The 9,311-nt window shown below is 48.7% G+C and overlaps 1 protein-coding gene across 1 annotated transcript; it reads right to left on the bottom strand.

Moving 5' to 3' along the window:
* Positions 1 to 4,894: 4,894 nt before the first annotated feature.
* On the bottom strand, positions 4,895 to 8,651 carry LOC6601850. The gene is made up of 3 exons (XM_026993522.1): positions 8,478 to 8,651; positions 7,267 to 8,413; positions 4,895 to 7,202 (listed from the first exon to the last, which is right to left on the bottom strand). Exons 1-3 carry the CDS (start codon positions 8,551 to 8,553, stop codon positions 4,895 to 4,897), a joined length of 3,531 nt encoding a protein of 1,176 aa, XP_026849323.1. The 5' UTR covers positions 8,554 to 8,651.
* Between the last annotated feature and the right edge of the window lie 660 nt (positions 8,652 to 9,311).

Here is a 9,311-nt window from a genome sequence, read left to right as displayed (position 1 = left end):
AGCAGGAGCAGGAGCAGGACTACTCGTATCCTGGTTGAGATATCAACTGGAATATGGGTGCACCCATATGGTACCAATTCCCATCAACTTCCTACTTGAAATGCCTTCATTTAATGGCTTTTTGCATGCTACATAAATCTTTTGATGAAGAAAATTTCTATTTTATTGCTTAATATGCAAAATAGGCTCAAGGCGGAGGCCTTTCCTTCGAGTGACCTTCAACCCCTCGCCCTAGGGCCCTAGAGCCCGCTCTTAACTGCTGCGGTTGACCGCATTACTCCAGAATAAAGGCAATTCCCGAAAGGGTTCTTCGCCATAACTTGATTGAGTCGAAACTGGAACTTCCGTTTTTTGTTTCTCGAGCGTACATTATTCTTGATTAAGTCACATTAATTATGATAATGATGCTCCCCGTCCCAGGGCGAATGGCAGACAAAACTCCCTCCAGCGCGAGGACAAAGGCAATTGAAACGGGAACAGGATATTGTCCTAGCAGCGGAATAAAGCCATCAGGCATCGGGCATCGGGCATCAGAAAGGAAGTGAGGAACGTGTGCGCAAATAAAAAAACAAACGACGACGACGACGACGACGACAAAAAAAAGGTAAAGGTAAAAGTGTGATAAATGTCAGTTTCCTGCTCAGGATATTCGGACACGCTGATGACTTCATCGGCAACTAGATTCCACGTCCCAGTCCCCGTTCTCGTCTATTGGGGGGAAGCCATCATCTGGCGACTCTCCGGCGTAATCCTTTTATGGAATTAATCAAGTGTGGCCCATGACATAGAAAAAGCAGAGAAAGAGAGAGAGAGAGAAGGAGAGAGAGAGACAGTCCAGCTGCCAGACAGATGGAAGAGCCAGAGGAATGTCTAGCGTTTGGTCGTCGAAAGATTCGCTGATTCAGAAATGATCAAATTTGTTCGATTTCAATCAGGGTGGCCTGCGGAATATTTTGTGCTAAGCTACGCTGGGAAAGAGAATGTATTCACTGCTAAGCTACGCTGGGAAAGAGAATAGTTTCTGCTAGGCCACTCTGCGTAGGAGAATATTGACTGCTAAGCCACTCTGTGCAAAAGAAACTGTACTGCTCAGACACTCTGTGAATATTGACTTCTAAGCCACTCTCTGAAAGAGAATATTTATTGCTAGGCCACTCTGTTAAAGAGAAGACTGACTGCTAAGTCACTCTGTGAAAGAGAAGACTGACTGCTAAGTCACTCTGTAAAAGAGAAGACTGACTGCTAAGTCACTTTGTGAAAGAGAAGACTGACTGCTACGGCACTCTGTGAAAGAGAAGACTGACTGCTAAGCCACTCTGTGTGAGAGAATCTGTACTGCTAAGCCACTCTGTGAATATTGACTGCTAAGCCACTCTGTGAATATTGACTGCTAAGCCACTCTGTGAAACAGTATTTTGATTGCCAAGCCACTCTGTGTACGAAAATATATGCTGCTCAGCCACGCTGTGAAAGAGAGACAGAGACTAAACGCAATGGAAAATTAAAAGAAAATTTGTAAGGGCACTCTAAGGGCCTTTAAATATTCAGCTCACATTTCGAACGCGAGAGACATTCATAAATTATCCATAAACCAATAGAAAAATATCCATGGGCATTGGAATAGGGAATGGGGAATGGGGAATGGGGAATATGTAGTACTTAAATTTATGGCCATTCCATTGATTCAGTGCATGGAAAAATCAAACCCAATGTTTTATGGTTTATGTTTTTTGTGGCTTATGTGATTTCCGTTTTGGAGGGAACTACTTTTCAGTTCGATGCCCAGTCCATCAAAAAGTAATGACGAAACCCTGAAAGAGTGTCTGTCTGAAACTGCTGTCTGAATATTAAAACAAAAGGAAAAAAAAGAAAAAACAGTTGCAGTTGCAGTTGCAGTTTGCATTCTGCAGCTGTCTTTTGGTCTCAAATGATCCTCAAGTGACCGCAGAAATGACAAATGAAAGACGGACTACTGCAAAAAAGACAATCCTGAGTAGCAGCAGAAAAACTGTCAAAGCAAACTGTCTGTCTGTCTGTCTGTCTGTCTGTCTGTCGGTCTGTTTCGGTAGAGTATAAACAATTAGAAAACAGTTGCAAAATGTTGATCTTCTTCAAGGGAACACTGGCACCGTTCTATGTCGGTCATTAATCATCCTTAAAAGTGTTCCAAATTAACGGTTCGATTTGAATCTTTACTTGAAATCAGTTGTTCCATCGATTGTCATTAATTATTTGTGCCCGCTCTCTCGCCCTCGGCTCTCAAGAGGGTCTCTCTCTCTCTCTCCGTCTCTCCGTCTCCCCATTAACGGGTTAGCTATACATATAACCGATCTTACGGTTTCCCTTTTCTAATGAAACGTCATTAATCAGTTGTCCAGATGTCGCTTTTTGGCATACGTTCAGTTCAAGGTGACAGCGGCAGCCCTACAAAAAAAAAAAAAGAAAAAAGAAACTCCAAAACAACAATTGCCGCCCTCGGGGGCTGGAAAAACTCACTCACGTGACATTGGAAATGGCATTTTGCAGTGCCCCCTGCTGGTGCTGCCCCCCATGCCACATGCCACATGCCCCACGCGACATGCAACATGCCATTCTTTGTCAAGTTTTTGGTGTGAAACTAGAACACGAATGAGAACTTTTTGAAGGCCATTTGGATTTGGTCGCTGGTGCAGCCTTTGTTTGCCCTTAGAGGGGGGTTTTTTTGTTAACCAGAACGAAGTCCAGATACCCTGCCATTAACAGGCTCGATATCTAAGACTTACCCTCGTGGAATCCTTGGGGAGTTGGACGGTATTTGATACCTACTCAAGCCTATATCTTCTTTGGGCATTTCGAGTCTGAAAAACAAACAGAAACGTAGAATAGATGGTTAATTAATATATATATCTGTGAAAAGATGGTTCTCGTAGATAAAATCAAATATCTTTAGACCTGTAGCTGGGCTTTCAATAGATCTTGGAGACCAAAACTATCATAAGCCCTACACAAAATAGATGGCGATGGAACGAGTGATACAGATGGAGTTCCTGTTCAATTTTTGTGATTTTCTCCACCAAAAGTGGGTAGGCTGCCCTGCCCAATCAATCCCCCTTTCCCCGCCCATTCGGCAAGTCAAGAACTGAACTTAAGGTCAGAATTATAATCCAAAAGGCATTGAACTTGTTGTCGGCGGACTCGGAGTTGAGCTCTCCTTGGCTTCGTTATTTCGTTGATTTTTTTTTTGGCGGTGTTGGGGGCTAGAGAACTTGCATAAGAATCATGCAATTAATTCCTCAAATGGGGGGCTGCCTGTTCCACTGCCATTGTTGTCCACAGAAGAACAGAACAGAGCAGAAAACACACACGAGAGCGCAAGAACAGCAAACGGATATTGTATCTCATAGATTATGAAACGCAGTGCAGAAAATGCGTTAATTAACAGAAATATATGCAGCGCCCACATTCGAACAAAACCGAATGCCACGCCCCTTCTGGAACGAGTAGTCCCCCGTCGCATTGCAGGGAAGCGAGGTAGCAAAAGGGGGGGGGGGGGCTGGGGGCTGGGGCCGAGGCTTATGTTTCTTGGTTATTTATGATTTTTCGCATAAATTTACGCGAACGATCGTAAAAATGCGTGAAATACGACATTTTGAGTTGTGTGAAAGTGTAACACGAACCGAAGCCACAGAAAACGGAGAGGTTCGGACTCCCAAAGGAGATCGGTGGAGACAGGAGACCCAGGCTCAACTCCGATCAGCAGCAGCCTAACCGTGAACAATGTGTGCGCAACAGTTTCGTGTGATTTGTTGCTTTCAGAGAGGGATTGCCTCCAACAATCAGGCAACATTGTTGCTAATAGACCTCCAGGCATCCAAGTTCAAGGCTCTAGATAAGCGAAAAATTCAGTGAAAGGATGGAGATTCCTAGCCAAAGAAAAAACACACAAGAAAAAAAGAAAAGAAAAAATCGGAGAAAAGGAAAAATTAAGAAAAAAAAATTAACTAAAAATAATAATAAAAAAATAGCAATATGAAAAACAGTATGTAAAAAAAAATTATAAGTTCAAGGCTGGGGATTCCTTTTCTACAAAACAAAAACTCAAGAAAAAAATTTAAAAAAAGAAGGAGAAATAAATTTTAAAACTAAGAAAGAAAAAAATGTTAACAATAAGAAACAAAAAATGCAAAGAGTAAAAAATATAAAATATTAATAAAAAAAAATTTTTAAAAAAGTAACAATAGGAAAAAAAAAAATCCAAAAAGTAAACAAAAATATAAAATATTAATACAAAAATTAAGAAAAAAAAGAAACAAAAAATCCAAGAGGTTAAAAAAATTTTAAAAATTTAAAAAAAATATATAAAATTTTAATACAAAAATTAAAAAAAAAGAAACAAAACATCCAAGAAGTTAACAAAAATTAAAAAAAATTTTAAAAAAAAATGTTTAAAAATAAAAACGTTAACAAGAAGAAACAAAATATCCAAAAGTGAAAAAAATATAAGATATTAATAAAAAAAAAGAAAAATTAAAAAAACATTTTTTTTTTATATATAACGAAAAAAAGGGGGAAAAAATATATATATTGAATACAAAGTACAATCTGGAGCTTTGGAATTTGGCACTGCCTACCCATCCCCATCCCCCTACCCATTCCCCACTCGAAAGAGTCCTGTAGGCCCCACAATACGTTTAAATATTTCAAACATTATTTTTTCTAGGTGCAGGCGATACAAATTTATACGATATATATTTTATGTGTTTTTTGTTTCTTTTTTGTTGGGGGTTTTACCATCTGGAGGCTTACATTTTGGTGTCTATTTTGGTATAAAAAAAAAAAAGAAACTGGTAGCCTCCAGAGCAGTCCCTTAGCAGATCCTGGCTGGAATACCCGCATTAAGTCATGGGGTTTTTCTTCAATCGTCTGCCATGTCCCCGACAATGGTGGCAGGGAGGGCTGGGAGTGGTGGTGCCCCTGCCCCTGCCCCTGCCCCTGACCCTCCCCCACCGACCACCACTGCCGCTGCACTAAAAGGCAGGCCGTTGTGTGTGGCCGAGGCCCAGCTGCGACGCGGCAGAATCCTTCCGAAATTGAAGTACTTTTGCCTCAGCTTATCCTTGATCTCGTCCTCGTTCATGATGGCGCTGGCCTCGCGAAAGTTGAGGAAAATGCGGCCCTTCTCGTCCGTTTTGATGGGCAGTATCTCCGTGCAGACGTTGCGGGCCTTCAGCAGGAAGCCCTCTTCGTCGCCCTCCTCCTGCTCCATTGTGGCGGGGGCCAGCGGGGAGTCCCCTTCGAGGATGAGATGATCCACAGCCACGCTGTCCAGCCGCGAGTCCATCGACAGGGAGCGCGGTGGCTTGCTCGCTGCTGTGGCCGTGGCCGTGGCCGGATGATTCTTCTTTTTGCGCAGGCAAAAGGGATCCCGATCGCTGGCCTTCACGTACTGGACGATGGGACGATTCACACCCCACTTGGGGCGATCGTCCATCTTGTCCCTGTCCTTGCTGTTGTGGCTCTTCTTGAGGCACTTCTCCTTGTCCTTGTCCTTGCTCTTGGCCTTGAAGGTGGTCGTGGTGGTGGTCGTTGTTGTGGTTGTCGTCTCGTGATCCTTTTCCGCCTCGGCCGACGCCGACGCGGAGGATTCCTTGGGCGACTGTGTCTGCGTCTTCGAGGTCTGTGTGGTGGTCGTGGTGGACACCTCTCGCTTGAGCAGCACCTTGTAGAAGTTGTCGTGGAACAGACACAGATCGCAGTTCAACGGGAGCTCCGTTTGGGTCTCCACATCACTGCTTCCAGCTGCAGCTGCAGCAGATCCTTCCCCTCCTGCTCCTCCTGCCAGTCGCTGGGGGAGTGGAATGAGTGCCAGCTTGTCGCTGTGTGCCACATCCACCTCCAGGGAATCGGGGGAGAAGCACCCGCCACTGACCAGACCCGATCGGGCTGTTGTGAGTGTCTCCTCCTCCTCGGGATCTCCCTCGCCCTCGCCCTCGCCCTCGCCCTCGCCCTCTTCCTCCTCCTTCTCCGCCTGATAGCCATCCTCCGTGTAGATGGAGGTGTCTGTCCTTTGGGTCATTGTGGCCTTCGAATAGGTCTGCTCCACGGCGGAGGAGGAGGCTGCCGATGGTGACATTTGCATGTGCATCTGCGGCATCTGCGGCATCTGTTGGGGAGGCTGCATCAAATACGTGGCTATCTGCAGATTCCCAATGGCATTCTGCAGCCCAAAAATGTCGCTGGTGACGGGCAGGGGAATGAGGGTGGCCGGCTGCATCAGGAGTGCCAGATTATCCTTAACCTCCCTGGCCTCCCTGGCCTCCTTGGCCTCCTCGCCCTTCGGCTGTTTGATGGGTTTCGTGACGGTCCGTCGCAGATTGATGGGCGTTCCAATAAGCACTTTTTCCTCCGCAATGACGGGGGCGGGGGCGGGTGCTGCCGCTGGCGGTGCCCCACGTGGTGTATGGGTGGCCTCCTCCTCTTCCTCCTCTTCCTCCTCCACGGACTGCACTCGCAGCAGTTCGCCTTCCTGCGGTCCATCCTTGGGCACCTTTTGTGGCTGTGGCTGTGGCTGCGGCTTCTTGCGCTTCTGTTGCTTCTCCATTTGGGCCGCCACCTCGGCCTTGGCGATGGCGTCCAGCATCGCCTGCTGCTTCTTCTGCTGCGCCTCCTCCCGCTCCAGCTGCTGCCGCCGCTCGTACTCCGCCCGCTCCTGGTCCATTTGCTTCTGGCGACGCAGGCGCTGCTCCTCGATCTGCTCCTCCTGGCGATGGCGCTCCAGCTCCCATTTCCTGATCATTTCCCGCTCGTGGAGCTGCTTCTTGATGGCATTGTGGTACTCCGAGGCCTTCCGTCGCTTGTCCATGCGCTCGGCGAGCGTCTGGGCGTCCAGGGGGGCGTTCTGTCCCCTCAAATACGTGGAGGATGACTGCATAGACTGGACGTCGTCCTCGCTGCCATCCTTAAGATCGTGTATGCCACGATTTAGCCAGCCAGGCGGCGGTGGCATCTGCATCGTCTGCTGCTGATTGGCCCAGCGGGCCCGCTCTCGCTCTCTCTCGTGCTGCTCGTGCTGCTCGTGGATGTAGTAGTCGCTGCCGCTGCCCCCACGGCCGAGGCCGTGGCCGCCGCCGCCCTGGATCTGCACTTGGTAGGTATTCGAGGTGGACACATCCCGGCTGATGCTCATGTTGGAGGAGCTCGGCGGTGCGGCCATGTAGCAGCAGCTGTTGGAAGGCAGAGAAATGTATGTATATCGCACATCAGTGCCCCAAGGACTCGTTTACTCACCCGTCGGCCAGGTAGCCATCGTTCGCCAGCGGCTCGTAGCCCTGTCCTGCCACACGTCGTCCCTTGGTGGCATATGCATTCCCCTTGCCCCCACCGAGGGGCACCAGTGGGTTCGCCCCAGCCCCACCCTGTATCGATCGGCGGAGACGACGACCCACACCCGCCTCCCTCTCCTCGACGACACTGGCACTGCCCACACCACTAATGCTCTCAATCTGGCTGGCACCGTCGTTGAACCAAATGTCGGGCGTGTGGGTGTTGTTGTTGCTGTTGTTGCTGTTGTTGCTGTTCTTGGGGGGCGTGTTGTCGCTCAGATACCCGGAGGTGTCCTCTTCCTGGCAACCGATGCCTGGAGCAGCACCAGGATTATTGTTTTGATTGTTGGATCGATGGGCATGGCCTGGCCCGTTGCCAGGATCAATGTCATTTGGTTTGCCATTCGGCAACGGAATGTTGTTGTTGTTGTTGTTGTTGTTGTTGTTCCCGTTACCAGGTTGATTGGCCGCCTTTTCCTGATGCCTCACCCCCCTCTGCCATCGAATCGAAGGCAAACTGGGACTCCTCAGACGTTGCTGTTGCTGTTGCTGCTGTGGCAGATACCCCTGCTGTTGCAAATGGTATCCCTGCTGCTGCTGCTGCTGCTGCTGCGGCTGGGCATGTTGCATCCTTCCCTTGGCCGTCTGCAGGGACGTGGGCGGCATCATTTCCACATACCGGGCCGGTGCCATCTGCATCTGCCGCATGCTGGCCATCCCAGGGGCATAGCTGCCCCTTCTGGTGCGCCTGTACAGGGACTCCTCATCGTCCTCAAAGTCGGCATCGGCATCCGCATCGAGATCCTCGATATAGCGCTCCAATTGATTCAGATATCCTCCGTTGTCGCGGTAGTCCGCTGGCGGTGCCGGTGCTGGTGCTGGTGCTGGTGCCAGTGCCTGTGCCTGTCGCAGGATCAAGTGCATATCCTGCTGCTGCTGCTGCTGCTGCTGCTGCTGGGGCGGTAATCGTCGTCGTTGTCTCGTCGACTGGCTGGATGTCGAGGTCTGACTCAGATCGAGATTCGAGTAGTAGGTGCGTATCGAGGTGCGTTCGATCTTGTGGTGCGATGTGTGCTGATGATGGTACATCTCATCCATGCGTGCGATTTCCTCTGCAAAGGACAAGGGACACGGCTATAGATACACACAGCAAACACAGACCCTTTAAGCCCCTACCTCGCTCCTTGGCCCATTGCTGCTTCTTCAGGTCCAACAACCTATGTGTTTGCCTCGATTCCGGACCCGTAATCATGTCTCTTGCCCTCTCTCCGGTCCTGCCCCTCTTCAATCGCTTGTTGTTGCTGGTCTTTGGGTTCAGTTCATGGCTCAGAGGTCAGCTTTTCCAAACACTCCAAGGCTACTGCTGGCCGCACACTGAAATTCCTTTGGGGCTGCACAGGTTTGTTCGGTTTGTTTTGCATTGGAATGCCCTCGACCAGCCGTTGTCCTGGCAACAAACAAAGCCACGTTTTTCCCCTTTGAATTTGGGGGGGGAGGGGGTGCTCTGTCAGTGGGTTACTGCTGCAGTTGGGTGGCAACAATCGCGTGTGCCTTGTCTATTCTCAAAGTAAATTAAAAGAACATTTCGTCCAAAAACAAGGAAGAAGTTCCTGCTTGGGGGGGGAGGTGGCGGTGGGGGGCTAAGGCACATCAACCCGTTTATCGATTTATAGCCGCACGCATTCCTCCGCCAAGAGGGGCATGATGGGGTGGCTTGGGGGGGGGGTGCAACAAGTCTAACCCCCTGGCCATTGCGTAGGTGTTAAAATGTGGCACTTGGAACGTCCTTCATTCCTTTCAGCCTCACAAAATTTATTTCCCATGGTCAAGAAATGGCCAACAGATAGCCAACAGATAGCCATGGCTCTCATAACCCATTTTCCAGCCACAAACACAAACACACACACACACAAAAGAAACAAAAAAAAAATGAAGCAGAGCCCAAGGTCTGGGCCTGCTCGGGCTCCTCTCCGTTCGGATTTGTCTGAAATGTTTTTATACGCGTGGGCG

The sequence above is a fragment of the Drosophila persimilis genome, unplaced genomic scaffold (assembly GCF_003286085.1).
Source record: "Drosophila persimilis strain 14011-0111.01,24,50 unplaced genomic scaffold, DperRS2 tig00000856-arrow-arrow-pilon, whole genome shotgun sequence".
Classification (NCBI taxonomy): Eukaryota; Metazoa; Arthropoda; class Insecta; order Diptera; family Drosophilidae; genus Drosophila; species Drosophila persimilis.
Note: the sequence above shows the minus strand (reverse complement) of the source record. Positions and strands in the feature narration are given on the sequence as shown.